General features: G+C 45.1%; 1 protein-coding gene across 5 annotated transcripts in view; it reads right to left on the reverse strand.

The window, feature by feature from the left end:
* LOC138200357 (adenylate cyclase type 1-like) overlaps positions 1 to 15,826 on the reverse strand; it is a 37,605-nt gene extending 21,779 nt beyond the window's left edge. The window contains exons 1-5 of one of the 5 annotated variants that reach the window (XM_069152943.1): positions 14,903 to 15,817; positions 14,459 to 14,536; positions 13,226 to 13,375; positions 9,303 to 9,421; positions 5,815 to 5,926 (exon numbers count right to left, since the gene is read on the reverse strand). In XM_069152943.1, coding sequence (XP_069009044.1) covers positions 5,815 to 5,926; positions 9,303 to 9,421; positions 13,226 to 13,375; positions 14,459 to 14,536; positions 14,903 to 15,517 — 1,074 coding nt within the window. In that variant the 5' untranslated portion in view covers positions 15,518 to 15,817. Of the gene's footprint in view, positions 1 to 5,814; positions 5,927 to 9,302; positions 9,422 to 13,225; positions 13,376 to 14,458; positions 14,537 to 14,902 lie in introns of all 5 variants that reach the window. The other 4 variants (XM_069152945.1, XM_069152948.1, XM_069152946.1 and 1 more) reach the window with 4 other exon arrangements.
* Between the last annotated feature and the right edge of the window lie 2,651 nt (positions 15,827 to 18,477).

Genomic DNA, 18,477 nt, shown 5'->3' on the forward strand with positions numbered 1-18,477 from the left:
TCACATGATCACCGGCGGTGGATTAATCGGTTTGAGATCAAATTCCTGCCCCCCCCCCAAAACATACAATAATCACATTTCCATCGACTGTTCAGTGTGTTTAACTTTAAGCATTAACTGTTGAACACGGTTGAACTATCTCCTCTGAAGTGAATAGTTTATAGCAGCATGCACGGGATGTGTCACATCTAACACAGCGTCTAATAAATAGAAAGTAGTGAATGCAGGAGTGACTTTGGATGCGTCCTTAGTTTTGGTTTTTAACAGTAAATCAGCCATCTTGTTTGTTTTTTTCAAGCACAGAAGTGAACCTATTTGGTCAAACTTTGGGAGGACTTAGTGGTGGATCTGACTGTAGAACCTGAGGACACTAAGCTCCGCCCACCTACACCAAGAACCGCCCCCAGACAGAGCTCAGCTCAGTTTGAGGCCTCATATCTAATCAATGCCACCGGAGCGCCGATCCGAAGGAGGAAAACATTTACTGACTTTGTATTTCAGGAGAAAAGCTGATGCTTTTTGAATGGGAGTCTATGGGAGTTTTTTCTTGGAGCCAGTCCCTAGTGGATCTCAGTGGTATTGCACTTTAAGACAGTTCCTCACTATGTCCATTTTTCTGTTCATAGATCGTCATATCCAATTCTGTTTTTTAAATGTTTTTTTGTTTTTGTTTTTAATTTGTTCTCATCTGGATCAAAGATTTTATAACGTTTGAACGTTTCACAGGTTACTTATTATTGTTCTGCAGCCTTTTCTTCTGACATGTGCCGTCTGGACCGTTCAGCGTCGGTGCACTGTTAACACGACACCGGACCGTTACAGAAGCTGCGCGGTTCGCAGAAACTCACGTAAAAAAAAAATCAGATGTGTGCTCTCGTGCAAACCATTTGTGTGTATTTGTAGTTGAGGCCAACTCTAATTGCTCCGATATGCTCTTGAAGTAGAATCCCGCCCACACGTTCCCAGACTATTCTGCTATTTGTCACAGCGCACAAACACACACACACACACACACACACACACACACACACACACACACACACACACACACACACACATACACATACACACACACACACACACCATAACAACACATTAACACACACACACGTGATCATACCTGCAGAGAAAAAAAACTACACATAAACAGCTTGCATGCAAAACATCACTGTGTAGGTAGTTGGATTAAGTTGCGTGCCCAAAAGCGGCGGGGGGGAGGGGGGGTCCTTTTGGCACCACAGGGTCATCACGGTAGACCCCCCACGAAGCTTTAGCCTGCAGTCAAGCCTCTGAGTGGCAAAACGCACTAAAACGCACACACGAGCAATGAATATGAATACGGAGGATTCATGACAACTGCAGGTTTGAGAGGCAGCAAAGAGATGAGAAGGGAAGATGGGGAGCTCCGATCTTTTTCTGCTCACGGGAGCAGAAAGATTCTCTGGCGTGGGAGGATATGAAAATTCAAGAACGTGGATGATTATCCCAGCGACATGAAGTGTGTGTGTGTGTGTGTGTGTGTGTGTGTGTGTGTGTGTGTGTGTGTGTGTGTGTGTGTGTGTGTGTGTGTGTGTGTGTGTGTGTGTGTGCAAGAAATGGAGAGAGAAATTATCAGCTGACTTCTGTGTTTTGCTTTTGGGGATACATTTTGGATTTTCTGAGCCATCCCCAGTTTGTGAGGGGTGAGGGGTGAGGATGAGGGGTGAGGCACGTGTCTGCTGTGGTTAAAAGTTCAGGATAAGTGTGTTGTGTGTAGCAGGCAGCAGTCAGACAGGCTCAGCAGTGTGACAGAGCCGCTTTGAAAGTGGATATCTCCCTTGCTATCACACGACAGGGTATAAATCTCAATTATGATGCAGCTGCAGCAACACACGCACGCACGCAATATATCCTCATCACAAGATTTCCATATAATGTCTTGCCGAGCGCTCGAGCACCGATAGCGAGCCACATATCACCTTGTATCTCGCTCCTCCTCCCCCTCCGCCCCCCGGTCTCTCTCCCCCCGCGTTAAACCACGACTGATTGCGGAGATGCGTCATGAACTCGAGGAGAATAATCCTGCTGATCATGTGATTTGCGTGTGCGTAGAAAGCAGGAGTAAACTGTCTGAGGAGATCTTGTTGGCCTCGTGGAAGAAGAGGTCAAGCAATGTGGCACACGGAGGGATGAGTGGGAGGCTTTGGACGCGGCAGAGTTGATGGGAAAATATTTTCACGAGCTCTTTTTTGTTTTCATGTTGTTTCTTGGTAAATTCTGTAAACAAACGCATTTGAATTCATAACTAGAAAGACATAGATCGGAAAGTTCTGAAGTGTCCTACGGTTTTGAGGTGCCCTCGGACCTCTCGTGTCCTTTACCGTATGTATATTGGTTGGTCAGGTGTCAATGTGTTGCCAGCCAATCAGGACGAGCAGAGAGATTTTGTTTTTGTGTAACCTGTCGGGTTCTCGGAGGGGCGGGACTAAACGAGAGGCGGCGCGAAGAGGAGAAAAGAGAAGCAGACGAGACCGAGAAATTATGATTATTTATTATTATTATTACGTTATTGTTGTTCGTTCAAGTTAGACCCGAGTATTTTGTAGCCGTGTACGGTCCGATAAAGTGACAACATAGGAAACTCATTGGTGTTTGTGAATTCCTGGCTAGTGCTGCTGCCGTAGATGTGCTCAGTACTGTGCTTGAGTGCCCAGGACGGGTTTTCCTCCCGTCACGGCGCCCCCTGCTGGGCAGACGGTCGGCGAAGACCGGTACCGACATCTTTAGGAGTAACCGAGGAACTGTGAGTACCGACCGCATCTTTCCTGGAGGATTTCAATAATCGTTATGGTAGCGCTACGCTGATTCATCAAATCCTGGGTATTATTCTGTTGTTTTAAATTTTCTGTGGGTCACAAAGACACTTCAACGCTGTAATTCACCGCTTTGTTTGGTGAAAAATAAAAGTCCGGATGTAGTAGGACATCCTGGTACTTTTGGCGTCCTACGTTTAACATACTAAGTATTGGGGACATAATACTAAATCTTTTTTTGGCGTAATAGTATTAGTAGGAAGGGACAGTCGGTCAGTTCTTGCAGCTAATATGTGTGTGTGTGTGTGTGTGTGTGTGTGTGTGTGTGTGTGTGTGTGTGTGTGTGTGTGTGTAGCTCATGCAGTATTAATATGATTACAGTGGTCTGGCGGCAGATAACTTGTCATTCACCTAATCTTCTTTAACAGAGAACAACGCTACACGGGCCTACTGATCTGCAGTGTGCTGTATCACACACACACACACACACACACACACACACACACACACACACAGACACACACACACACACACACACACACACACACACACACAGACACACACACACACACACACACACACACACACACACACACACACACACACACACACACACACATACACACACACACACAGACACACACACACACACACACACACAGACACACACACACACAGACACACACACAGACACACACACACAGACACACACACAGACACACACACACACACACACACACACACACACACACACAGACACACACACAGACACACACACACACAGACACACACACAGACACACACACACACAGACACACACACAGACACACACACAGACACACACACACACACACACACACACACACACACACACACACACAGACACACACACAGACACACACACACACAGACACACACACAGACACACACACACAGACACACACACAGACACACACACACACACACACACACACACACACACACACAGACACACACACAGACACACACACACACAGACACACACACAGACACACACACACACAGACACACACACAGACACACACACAGACACACACACACACACACACACACACACACACACACACACAGACACACACACAGACACACACACACACACACACACACATACACACACACACACAGACACACACACACACACACACACACAGACACACACACACACAGACACACACACAGACACACACACACACACACACACAGACACACACACACACACACACACACACACACACACACACAGACACACACACAGACACACACACACACAGACACACACACAGACACACACACACACACACACACACACAGACACACACACAGACACACACACACACACACACACACACACACACACACACACACACAGACACACACACACACACAGACACACACACACACACACACACACACACACACACACACACACACACACACAGTCCACCTCCTCAGCCCTTATCTCCCCTCTGTCTAAAAAAAAAAATCGTCTCTCTCATCTCTCCCTCTCTCGCTCTTCCAGTTCCTTCTCCTTCTTTACCTTCCTCCTCCTCCTCCTCCTCCTCCTCCTCCTTCTCTTCCTCCTCCTCCTCCTCCTCCTCCTCATCAGTCAACCACTCCAGCTTTACTTTCACTAAAGATTGGATCAATATACGGCATTGGCATAACAAATGAGCTCCAGGACTAAATAATACGTTTGGTTTTTCTCTGTGTTTAAAGAGGGACACTGAAACTGGAGCTCATCAACTGTTTGCTTTCACTCGCAGCCAGTCGGCAAAGATGAACACGCTGCAATCAGTGTTTAAATTTGGGGGATTTTAATATAATTAATGAATTACAAAGTATAAAGTGCATTAAAAATGTAAAAGTGTGTTTTCTGCAGGGGACGTATTTACTGTAACTTCTTTCCACTGTTGGCCCACAGTGTTGCAAACAGCTGTATAAATCCTTTTCTATAATACTATTGTCCTCACTGGTGGGAAAACTTCCTTCATGGACGTTACTGTCACAGTAATGTGATTACTTTTGTCAGTGTTTGGGATTTAACGAGGAGTTTTTTGTCTCTTGTGTTTTGTGGTCAGGGTGGATTATGGTTGACGCTCGCGGCCGTCAGTCGCCTCCAACAGAACAAATGAAATGCGAGAAAAATCAGGGAGCTGGTTTACTCGACTAGAATTAGGTCAGCGTCTTGCCGTTCTGTCTCCGAGCTCTTTAGTCCTTAGTCACGGTTCATATTCTCACATGAAAATATTTTACATTTCCAGATAAGAAGAGGCGTCATTCTCATCGTTGAAAAAACTGGAGACCGTTTCCTCCTACAGTCACAACAGACCTTGTATTTGGGAGCGTCTCGAGCTGATTGGGAACCCGAGGACACTATGCCCCGCCCACTTACAGCCGAAACCTGACAAACTCAAAAAAGTAATGATGGAGTTATTTTCACTAGAACCACCAGAAAAAACTGATCTGAAGGAATGACTTCACCAAATGACACCATAAAGACTAATTTAAAAAAAATGATTGACTCGAACAGACACGCACCCCAAAAATGGCAATTTTGGAGGCCTAATATCTAATTAATGACGGTATTATTTTCAGATGAATTGACAGAAAACTAATAAGAAGGAGCGACTTTAGCTAACAACAATGAGATGACTCGCAAAAAAAAGCGTTGACTTTGTATTTCATGACAGAAGATGAATGGGAGTCTATGGAGCGTTTTTGGAGCTGACCTCTAGTGGCCACTCAGTGGTATTGCACCCACTTTTCTCCACAGCCCGAGTTTATAAACTAACAATATTTTCAGCACTATGTTTACAGCTTGTTCTGCTGCCTCCAAGTGTCCAAAAAAAAAAAAAAAAAAAAAAAAAAAAAAAAAAATCAATATTCGATTAAATCTGACAAAAGTGGACTGAAATCGGAGAATATCCGCAAATATGTACGTGTAGGATGTTCTGGCAGGTGAATTTTCGATGGATGCGCTTACCGTCGCCAGTTCGTCGAACTTCCCGAAGAGTTCGTTGAGCAGCTTGACGAGTTCCTGAGCGGTGCACTGAGACGCCAGGCTGGTGAAACCCACGATGTCGGCAAACAGGATGCTGTCAGGAGGGAGAGACGCAGCAGACTTTAATCTAAAGCCAAGAGCTCAACTCGTCCCGACGAGCCGATGTCGACTCTCTCGGTCTCACGTCAATAAAAAATAAGCGTTAACAGCACAGAACAGAGTTTGTCTTCCCGTCACGGCACAAAAATACTCCACAGATATCGGTTAACAGCTAAAAGCAAACGAGGAGTACAATAATCCAATCCTCCGGTAAGTGAAGGCGTCTTTTAGACCGACCTCTGAATCAATTACGACGCTAAACGGCCTGCTGCCGGCGAGCTGCTGTGAGCGGGGCAGAGGAAGGTGTCGAAAGCTACTTAAGCCCTTCATTCATTTGCTCGGAGGCCGGCCAGATGGCAGCGAAACAAGGTGTTATGGATCTTATTGAATGAGTGAGAAATCACTGCTCCCAGTGGATGTGAAGCAGCGGAGCGGACGAGCGTGTGAACACTGATTACAGCCGCGAAGTCACCAGAGAAACTGGTTGTTGTTGTTGTTGTTGTTTTTATTTCAGCAAAAGTAGGTTTTTAATTTAAAGCTAATAATAACATCCATTTTTGCAGATTGGCTTAAATTTTTAAACAAGAACTTTGTGAAAGAGACTAAATGTTTGAGGCTAAAACTCGCATCTCACAAGATAATGATGCGTGTTGCATTCCTCGCACTTTTTTAGTGTTGTTGTTTTTTTTGTTTATCGAAAAAGGTTATAAATCACCTTAAATCTGTCATTTACTCTCGAGGCACACCCATATTTTGAGAAGTGACCGTATTTGGAGCTGGGGAGGAGCAAGTAGCAAAAGATTACTTTTGAATGGGAGTCTACGGGAGTACGTTTTTATTTTATTGTATTTGGAGCCAGCCCCTTGTGGCCCTCAGTGGTACTGCACTCCACGATTGGCTTCACTTTTTCAGAGCTGGAGGCTACATCCAGTCTCTGGGCACACGTCCTCCGTCACGTGGCTAAATCCTGACTTGCCTGGTTACGGTTGCTATGCTACGATAGAAACATGGAGGTCGTTGTGAGGTCAAACTCGACAACGAATGACTGGAGCGCGCGGGAAGGGGGAGGGGAGGGGGGGGGAGTTATGTCGTGTTTAAAGTTGTCATCCCCCCCCCCCCCATCTTCTGCATCGTGACTGAGTCGCTGCGCTCTTTTCTGCAGCCCGCTGCGGCCGCTCGGGAGCCTGATGTATGCAAAGCCGGGATCACGACTGCTGCTCCAGAGAAGAGCTCCGTTGTGCGAATTTGTGTTTGAATGGCGCTGCGCTGGCGGGTCGTGCCGGTGTGTGAGGGAGGGTGAGGGAGGGTGAGGGAGAGGAGGCGGGTTTAAACGGGGGACAGCAGAGAGGTGGCGGAGCTGAACATATGATCAAACGTTCCCGGGGCCACATCAAAGTCAATCCAGGTTCTCACAACGCTGTCGTATTATCTTCAGCACAAGTGCAATCCAGCAAAAACAAAACAAATGACAGCAAAACTAACGAGGGAAGACCTGCAAATATTGTGTTTTTGTAGACAACTATAGTTCATTGTTTAACCTAAAGAACGACTAGCACTTGAAACTTTCGGCGGATTAGTCGATAAGCCGAAACGTGTGATTTTAAAAAGGGCTTTATCGATATTATAAGTGATTTTTTTTTTTTTTTTAAACAACAACAACAAAAAAGAAAATTCACTGATTCTTCCAATTTGTCATTTGTGGAAGATTTGCTGCATTTCCTCTTCGGTGGCATTAAACTGACGATTTTATTTTTGCATTTTTTTTTTTTTTTTGTACAGTTGGTTGAACAAAACAAACGATTTGAGGATTTCACACTAAATCAAACACATATTCCTTTTACAACATCAAACAGAAAAAAGTTCGACCACTTTTAGGTTCTGGAAACATCAGTTGTGACTTAAATAATAAGCTTTGTGTCCTCATTTTTTGTGTAATTATGAACTGCGTTACCTTTTCTACAGGATACATGTCAACGGTCATGAGGAGATCAACTTGTGAATCAGTGCTGATCTTTGAGTGCCAATAAAAGTCTTAATAGAAATGTGTTCTCAAGCTGCCGAAGGACTCGTTAACTTGGTATTATATTTATTTCAGTCGGCGTTCCCTCCAGTGTGGTTCGGTCTTTCGAGCCAGCAGTGACGATAGCAGCTGATAAAAGCAGGCAGATCGTCTTTCTCATCCAAAAAAGCTATTTGGAATCCAAGAAAACAAATAATAATCTAATTAAAGGTTGTTTTTTTGTTTTTTTCATTAAACTTGCAAAAAGTGACTTTTAAGAGACTTAAGGAGGCGCGATCAACATCGTTAACTTTTAAGATGGTACGTACATTTTCTTAGCACGCTCCATTTTTCACTCTCTTAGCTCTAATTTTGGTCTCTACCACCTCTTGAGGGAAATATGTCTCCTTTAGTTACTAAATGTTCCACATTATGTTCACAAGTAAGTCGCTAACTGTGTCTGCTGCTGTTTGGTGCTGAGATGACGGTGTGAACCAGAACCAGAACCAGAACCAGAACCAGAACCAGAGCCGCTAAACAATGACTTCAAAGCTGGATTGTAGGAGTTTAAAACATAAATGAACGTGTAGATTTTCAGTCCACACAACGCTGATTAAACGTCAATAATGTTTCTGTAATTACTCTCACTGGCAGAAGGGGGCGACAAAAGCTCCACACTGCAGGTTTAAACTCGTTATAAAGCTAGAAAAATCTGAAAGATTGAGGTCTGTAATCTACTGTAGGTTCATCACACTGTTTTGTTATAAAAAAAAATATATATATATATATATATATAAATAGGAGCCACTTGAAATGAAAAGACCTGTTGGACCCAAACTTTTTGACGTGAACAAATTGCTATAACTTTTGAAAAAAGCCGAATAAATGTTTTTATGGCAAAATGTCACAGATGTGCTTCATAAACATACAGAAAGTCGTGCAAATGTGTCACCAGAAACATAAAATACCCGACATCTCCAACTTCGGAAGTAGCGGTGTGCGTCTCACCGATAGAAAGCTCCATTAAAACGCTGCCACTAAAGCAACAACATATGATCATTCACTGACACTACAACCGCTTCAGTTTCACGTGTCTCTCGAGCAGATGCAGAAAAATCTGTTTCCAAAACAACAACATCCCAGTCGGCGACGTCAGACGGTCATTCTCAATCTGCCGCGCTGCATCCCTTCTCCCTTCCTAACCTTTAGGCAGCTTGATTGCATCTCACGTTAACGGCTAAATCTTAATTGCTCTCCTTCTTTTCTTGACCTTGACTTCACAGCAGGTGACACCGGGATCAAAACACTCCAAGCCGCCGCCGCCGCCGCTACACCTCGGTTCGGCTCCGCGGTTGTCATGACACCCACGTACCTGACATTGTCGTGACGTTGGATGTAGATCTTGTGAAAGATCCTCTCGGGCGGCTTCAGGAAGTCCTCCTTCATCTCCATGGCAACGTTCCTGGGCAGAAGGCTCATTAGCAGACGCTCCTGAGGAGGGAGGGGTTAAAAAACAGAAGAAGGAAGGCAGCGTTAGAACTTCAAAACCAGGAGGACATGCAGTAAAACCTGCATACTGTGTGTGTGTGTGTGTGTGTGTGTGTGTGTGTGTGTGTGTGTGTGTGTGTGTGTGTGCTAGTGCACATGTAGGCAACTAACGTTAACAATCTGCTCTTTCTGTCGCTCGCTAGAAAACATCAAGGAGAGGAAAGACAGTGAAGGCAGGTTTCAGCACCTCAGAGGGACGACTGTGTTTTGTTTCCCTGTAAACTGACTTTAGAGCCGAAACAATCAGCTGACGAGTCGATCAGCAGAAACTTTTACGTGTTTTTGTCTATACTAACATTTTCTGCATTTCTTCCATCTTTTGTGGCACCAAACTGAGTATTTTAGCATGTTTTGGACAGTTTTCACAGGAACAGATATTGATTATATCTGTATTATATTATAGATGGAACAAATAATTGACACAAGTCGTACAAATTATTTGTTTTCAGACCTACTCTAGATGGCAAAACCTGAATCTATACTGGCTTCAAGTTGGATGTTAGTTGTCAATACGTTTCTGTTCATTGATTGATGGGTTTGTTTAGAAAATAACAGGACAGATTGCGAAATACAATCTTACGAATCCACAGTAACGTGTTAAATTACGTGTTTTGTTTGACCAAATCCATAAATATTCATTTTATAATCATATAAAACTTGAAAAAAACCCTTGAAGCTAATAACCAGATGGAAAATCGACATTGATCGATGATGCAAAAATCTTGATTTTGACTCAAAATCTGACTTTTAAGGATGGATGTGCACGACAACTAAGACAGAGTAATATTAGACAAAGAACATTTGAAGGTTAACTGAATTCATTAATCTACGATCTAAATTTGTCATTTAATTGTTTTGTTAACGAATCCTTTCAGCAGCAGCTAAATACGGCAGATGAATAATCCAGTATGTGTGTGTGTGTGTGTGTGTGTGTGTGTGTGTGTGTGTGTGTGTGTGTGTGTGTGTGTGTGTGTGTGTGTGTGTGTGAATAGTCTCAGTTGCAGCAGCAGCTTGAAGTGCACTCGAAACTCTCGCAGGATGTCAAATGGTTGTGAATGCACAATGAATCATCGGGCGGCTGAGCTGAGTAGCTGTAGAGAGGCAGGGTTATAAAAGCAGCCGGGGCTCTCCCGTGTCTCCCTCCGACACTGTTTCACATTACACTCCTATTCTCACACTCTCACACACACACACACACACACACACACACACACACGATCCTCACCTGTGAAAAAAAAATAATAAAAGAAAGCCGACTGGTGGAGCAGCTTCTGGAAGCAGCTATACTGATGGAGACGCTGTGTGAAAGTGTGCATCAGCTTTTTCGTACAGTAATAAACCAGAGCGAAGGTTTGGTCATTTGAATAAAATAATGAAGGTCCCTGCTTTGTTAATGTCTTCCACTTCTGTTCCCTAATTACACATTTAATAATTCCCATTTCTCTCATCTGTCCGCCGTTTAATTCGCGGTGTGCTCTGTTTAACTGGTGCTTTATTAATGAACCACACGCTCACTAAATGAGGGTTGTTTGGACGTACAGACATCATATCCTGACTTCAGAAATCAGGCCTTAATCTGGCTTTGAGAAATCACGCTGGCTTGAGTCGTCTGAGAAAAAAACACGATAATGAGGTTTCTAAAATGCCGACAAAAGGCCTGGTATCACAAACAGAGTGTAATACACCCATCGGTCCACTAGAGGACAGTGTTTCAGCGTCAAATTTTGCATCGCCTCGGCATGAAAAGTACAATGTGATGAAGTTATCGTGACTTTAACCTGTCGGTAACATATTTGATGACACTTAGTTAAAATTAGCTGTTGAAAATCCAAATAATGATCTTTTTTCTAAACCTAACCACAAGGTTTTTGGGTGCTCCTTACTTTTAACGAGGCAAAAACAGAACGCTGATACCTCTAGTGGTCTGATGGGTGTATGACACGCTGTGGCGTGACGTTGAGCTGCAGCGAGGCAGCAACCAACCGTCACCCATCGGTTAAAGTCTGCTCGGCGACGAGGACACTATGCCCCGCCCCGTCTTTTGAGGCCTAATATCTAATTAATGAGGACATTATTTTCTGATGGATCACCAGAAAACTAATTAGAAGGAGTGACTTTGGTGAATGACACCATGATGACTTGTACAAAACATTTACTGACTTTGTATTTCCTGAGAGAAGTTGATGCTTTTTGAATGGGAGTTTATTGGAGCCAGCCCCTAGTGGCCCTCAGTGGTATTGCAGTTTAAGATACTTTCAGCATTAGCTTCTGGAGATATGTTGAAAAAGCCTCATCAACAAAGTTACAAACCTCAATCACATGATGACTGAAAGCTCTGGAAACAAGCAAGTGCCCGAGTATATTTCAGCAATAAGACGTGACCTGAAAACCTCTCGAGTTTTTGCATGACCTTTGACCTTGCCACAATCCCTAATCGAGCAGTGTTAGCCTCCTAAAGTGACCCAGCGGTTATCCACAGAGGAGAAAATAATCACGTGAGCAGCTTTAAAAAGCGTCCTTCATCAATTTGGAGAATAATAGTTTGACGAGCCAATTCTGACTCAGTCAGCTGTTTTTTGGTTTTTTTTACCTCCACAGCCTTTCAGCAGCAGTCGTGGCTGCTGACAGCTCCTGAAAAAGCGAGTAAGTAACACCTTGAATCGGGATTATTTTGTCAAAATAAAGCAAAAGCAAATGACCGAATTACAAATTCCCAAAGTCAAGAATTAACTTTGACGCTTTTTAATGGATCAAGTCATAACAGATATGGAGCTCCTAACAAACGGACCCATCTCCTTGACAACGGAGACATCTGCTGAGGAACGACGTGCGCGATGCAGCTGGAAGCTTTTAGAAAAACGTCCACAAATTTGGATTCGTTGCCGCTCGGGAAGACAAAGACGAACATCCTTCCCTCCTTCCGCTGCCTTCTGCGAACGAGGAGGAAGCTTCTGCTATTGAACCGAGAAGTCAATTCACACACACACACACACACACACACACACACACACACACACACACAGTACATACGGGCACGTAGCCGACACATGTTCAGCAATCAATACAACCTGTGGATCCGTCTCCAAAAGCAAAACACCTCCCGAGTGGTGACCAGGAGACGTGATCGAGCCTGAGATCTGTTTGGTTCATGGGCACATCGGCAGCAGCAGCCCGGCCAGCTGGCTGGCGACAGATCCCAATCTGTGTGTGTGTGTGTGTGTGTGTGTGTGTGTGTGTGTGTTTCGCTGGCCCAGATAAACTGTGACCTTTCCTGGAGTAGGGAGGACATGGAAGCAATCTGCTTGTGTAATTACCTGTCAGAAGGGAGCCTGTTGCTGCCGGGAAAAAACACAGCATATCATCACCTAATCTGCAAAGCGCAGGTGCTAAGTGTGCGCTCGCAAAATGAAGGTGAGACACGTATTCAGGCGTATTATATATATACATATATATTTATATATATATATACATGTACGCGGGATAATTAATTCTCTGTGGGTTTTGGTGGGGGGGGGGGGGGGATGCATGCGCCACTGTCATTGTTCTTTCCTTAAATAGCTGCTGTCATAGTTACTGCGCGCCTGTGGGCAGGTTGTTAGAATACATCGACACCTGAAAACTTCTCAAGAGACTGTGAAGATTTCTCAAACAAAGTCAAAACGTGCACTCGTTGTGTTGTTGTTGTTGTTGTGTGTGTGTGTGTGTGTGTGTGTGTGTGTGTGTGTGTGCAGAATTCACGCGCCTCACCTGCTTCTCGTTTTCATCCTCGAGCTTCAGCCGCTCCTCGATGCAGTCGCGGGCCTGCAGGAAGACTTTCCTCTGCGTGCGCTCGGTGAGGATCCTCACGAACACGCCCGACAGGTTGACGCTGGTGAACAGCACCGCGTTGGCCACCAGCTGCACACACACACACACACACACACACACACACACACACACACACACAAAAACACACAAAAACAAGAGCGGACATGCCAAACAAAGCATGTGAAAGCACGTGTGTGTGTGTGTGTGTGTGTGTGTGTGTGTGTGTGTGTGTGTGTGTGTGTGTGTGTGTGTGTAGTCATACATCCCAGATTAAAAGTCACAATCGTTGATTAGTCCATAGGCTGGATTTGAATATGTCCACATCAAGGTCAGCGCGCCGGATTACCGCGTGAACTGTAGGTGCAATTTAAATTAGAATTGTTTTTTTTTTTTTTTTTTTTTTTTTTTTTTTTTTTTTAAACGCGAGTGAAACCGGCGAGAAGAAGTGCATCATCGATTAGTGATCGGAAGCTCATTGATCCCCGCCGGGAGACAATCTGGAGAGGACGAACCCCTGCTATGTCTTCGATTCGGAGAAAGGTCAGAGGTGAAAGGTCGGAGAAACACCGTAATCCGGCACAGCCCGTCTTTGTGACCCGTCAAAGCAAAAACAAACAAACACTTCACTTCATGCTAATGACCAAAAAGAAGAAGAAAACACGCTTTATAGTTTCTAACGAAGGGGTCAAAATAAAAACAGGAGGAAATCTTCATTTTCCTCTCTGACATTTTGTAGTAAATCACTTCCTCAGACCTCTAAAGCTAAAATATAGACACAGCTTGTCCTTTGGCTGAACTGGTCACATGTTGATCAGCAGCACAAGAGCCGAAACATTTGGGGGGAAAAAACATCTGGATTTTGTGTGGATGTGTTCACTGTCATCCGGAAATGACAGTTCTTCTTGTATCCTGAGAAGTCAGACCAGGGTTTCTAACTCATGCTTTCTAATTGTGCACTGCTGCATGATTATAAATCCCTTTAAAAAAAAAAAAAAAGTCAAATTAAACAATTTAATACGGAATAAATTGAGAAGTAGCTTCCAGAAAAAGGTCTTACTGGACTAGAATAATAAATACTTAACAGTATGTTGTGGTGGGAAAATGCATCTTAACTATTAATATTATCCCTTCTGGCTTCAGTCTGGCTCATAAGTAGCAGGTTGGAATCAGTACCGAGTTGTGTGTGTGAGGCTCTGCAGGATGTTTCAGCACCGGCCGGCTGGACAGCTCCTCGTCTGCTTCCTCACTCCGCTGCGCAAAAAAAAACAAAAACAAAGTGCGACTCCGCTCGTTTCCAGTTTTACAACTACACTATCCTGATCGATCGTTTTTAACCTCTCCTACTCCAGGGGAAAGTCGGATGAGTGAGCACGCAGCCTCTCGGCACCACTGTAATTCATACAGTTAAGTTCAGAGTGTGACTGGGAGCCCCCCCCCCCCCCCCCTCCGAACAACAACAACAACAACAACAACACTGTTCTGCTTCTGGAACAGCAGGAAGTGAGTGAAAGTGGGACTCGACCCCACGACCCACACGTGATGGTGGAGCTGGATGAGTGACCCCCCCCCTCCCCCCCTGGTATCCCCTCCGGCCGGGGATGCAGGTGCAGCACTTACCGATCTCCACAGCCTCTGCTTCCTCCCTGTGACCGACGTCGCTATGACAATGAAGTGGGATGCAGCCAGCATCACCCCGAACAGCACGGCCAGCAGCGTCCGCACCGGCAGCAGCACGTAAGCCACGAGGGTGACCAGCATGAGCTGCCACACGCCTTGCTCGGGGGCAGCGGCGTTCACCGGCTCCGACGTGCCGAGCGCCAGCGGGAACGGGCAGCAGAGCAGCGCGAAGGTGAAGCTGAAAAGCAGCGCCAGCTTCGCGATCTGCTGCAGCTGCGTCACCTGCAGGTACTTGACGTTGGTGACGATGAACAGCGACAGGAACACCACGCAGTGCACCGGGTAGGAGCCCTTGGACAAGGTGAGCCGCGGGCTGGACAGCAGCTCCACCAGGGACAGCGACGACGCGGCCACGATGAGCACCGCCAGCGCCTTGAGGGTGGCGGTCTGCTCCAGCTTCAGGTTGTAGTTCTGGAAGAGCGCCTCCAGCTCCTGGCTGTTGAACTCGTCCTCGCACGCGATGGCGCCCAGGCGTGCGCCGGCCGGGCAGTGACCCTTCCTCCGCCGGGTCTTGACTCTTTCGAATGGCGCCTCCTCCATGTTCGGGCCATTCATGAAGCGGGGAACGGCGCGCGAGCCCCCTCAACTTTTCGGTTCCTCTCCTCCTGTCGGGAATCGAACCGGCACCCTCTCCCAGTTCATGCGTCCTGGATTGTCCGAGGGTGCTCGGGCTCGGTGTCAGAGGGGGGTGGGGGGGGGGGGGGTGTCAGCGGAGGAGGAGATGGAGAGAGCACCGCGCGCGCTCTATCCACAGGTTGACGATTGTTGGTGCGTCGTCAGGAAAGTAGCCCGACCAATGCGTCGCTCTCTTTCTCTCTCCCTCCCTCCCTAACTCTCTCTCTCTCTCTCTCTCTCTCTCTCTCCCTCTCTCTCTCTCTCTCTCTCTCTCTCTCTCTCCCGGACCACCAGCCTTCAGCTTCAGACAGGGTTACCGGCGATCTCGCGCTGCAACGGCACTCACATGAAGGGTCACGCGTTTGCCTCTGTTGGTAATCAAAACACCTCACCACGAGGCTCAGTGAGCATCACCAAAAAAACAAAACAACAATCAATAATCCCTCTGAGCCTCACACGGAGGAGATGTTGTCTTCTGCCTCGTGCCCTCGCCTCAGTGAGATGTCAGTGGTTTGGTGAAGAAGACAGCAGCAAAAAAATAAATACAAAAACCAGCGCTGGTGATTTCCCCTCAGTGTCTGCAGTCAGAGCTGATGTAGTTTCCAGCTAAAAATAGACCAGCTGCACCGGTGGATGCTCCAAAAGCCAAAATTTGGTCTTTCCCGTATCTCTTTTACCCCCCCCCCCTGCCCGGCCCCCTGCCCCCCCCCCCCCCCCACCCCCCATCTCCTACCTGGAAATAAAAAAAAAACATAAATAAATAAAAGGTTAACTAGAGGTAATGATCGTGGGATAAAAATAGCGCACTCACCGACTCTACCCGAATTTTACAGAATGATGACGTGCATCTCAAAATGTGCTGCACCGTTGTTGTGGTTTGAGGGCTTTTTGTGTGTGTGTGTGTGTGTGTGTGTGTGTTCATATTTGCATACATGCATATTTTGTACCAATATAAATATTGGTGCAAAAGTATGTCAGTGTAATATGCTGTGTTATTTAATGTGAGTTTTTAAGTTGACAGTGCAACCTACAGTATAGGAGGATAAATGTAGTGACAGCAAAAACAAATACTGAATATACAAGTGATGAATACTTTACTGTTAAAAGAATTGTGGATTAAAATATGGGACACCAGGAGATATAGATGGTCTCATGACAAAAGTTAAAAATAAATAAATTAAAAAAAAACATTCAGGATGTCCAAAAACATAAGGAAAGATGTGCGTAAGTTTTCACGTTGCAGAACAAACTGTCATATATTAAAAAAAAAAAGACCTGCCAACTGGAGGATATGTAAATATGTACGATGAAAGGAAACAGTGGCGGAGAATTACACATCAAAGAGGAGGGGAAAAAAAAAAAAAAAAACAACAACAACAACAACAACAACAACAACAACAAAGGGATAATTTGGTATAAAATATTCACGTCAGAGGTCTTACATGCGTGAAATCCTCGCCATCAAATGTCACATAGAAAACACAGCTGAGCATCATAACTATACAGGCTACAGATTGAGGCGTATACGGTGTGCAATAATCATACAAATCCTGATTTATGGAGCACTTTAAGTGGAGGTTTACAGGAATTAATCCATTTGCACAGGCAGCATTAACAAATCTGGAGGCCCCTGTGTTCCTCCCCCTCACTGTTGATTGTGCAGTTTCCCCGCTTTATTCATCATATTAGGCCTTACGACTCCTATAACATCAGCTTTTAAGTCAAATATTTAAATGTATTTTTAGTTAAAACGACTATAAAACAACAAGTAAACCTCAATCTGTGAGTGTCTCTGCGGTGTGAAGATGCAGCCACATGACAAGGACAAAAAAAAAAAACCGACCGGCTCGTCAATGAACGGAGTCAATGTGAAGCACTTTGGAGCCTCTGAACAAGAAAAAGTCTCTCCGTGTACAAAGTCAATTACTACGTGGTCAATATCCACTCGCGTCCGGCGCGCCGTTAATCGATAGGCTGCAGAGTTGAGATCAACAGCGAGAAGAAAGGCGATCTGACCCCCATCTAAGGGGACTAATAAGACTTTGTCGAGTTGGCTGGCTAACAGGGTGAAAACACTCCCTCCTCCTCCTCCTCCTCCTCCTTAAAGATCCAGAGCCGCCTCTTCATCTCCTCAAGGACTTATTTACTCATATTTATGGCTAAATATCCTGCAAAGCTACGAGTTCCCTTTCAGCACGAGACAAAACAAAATGCCTCAAAGCCTGATTTTAAGTGGACGAACAGTCGGTGTTTACTTCCTGTTTCCAACCATAAGTCGAGGCCGACCAATCGCGACGTCGCCTGTTGGTTTGTCCTTTCGGAGCCTGAAAGTCAGCGTTTTGGAGCCGGAAGTGACCATATTTGTACGAGCTGGGGGAGGAGCAACGGTTGGAATAAAGGACACTATGCCCCGCCCCCCTACACTAAAAAGGTCAATCAAACCAGACACGCCCCCCAAACATTTATCTCATGACACCATAAGGACTCGTGGAAAACATTTACTGTTTTTTTTTTTTTTAATGGGAGTCTATTGGAGACAGAGGTTGTTGTTTTTTTAAGCCAGCCCCTAGTGGCACTCAGTGGTATTACGCATTTGTATGTAGAGTCTATGGTTGTGACACTGTCATACAGTGACAATGAATATAGTAAATATAAAAACTACATCTCAGCTGCTGTTACGTAAAAAAATAAATAAATAAATAAATAAAACTATCAGTGTCTAACTTTGGATAACACTTTAAAAGTTCATTCTTGAAATTGGAAAATGTCGTCCAGAGCTTCCAACTTTAGTGAATGGTCATCATCACTGGGTCCAATGTCTTATTCTATTTATTAATTTGAATCATGTGATCGCATCTCTGATTTTGAAATGTGTTTGTCGTTGACTCTTGAGGGGACGA

The sequence above is a fragment of the Embiotoca jacksoni genome, unplaced genomic scaffold (assembly GCF_022577435.1).
Source record: "Embiotoca jacksoni isolate LCO1_2020_lvr unplaced genomic scaffold, fEmbJac1.0.p SCAF_19, whole genome shotgun sequence".
In the NCBI taxonomy this organism is placed as follows: domain Eukaryota; kingdom Metazoa; phylum Chordata; class Actinopteri; family Embiotocidae; genus Embiotoca; species Embiotoca jacksoni.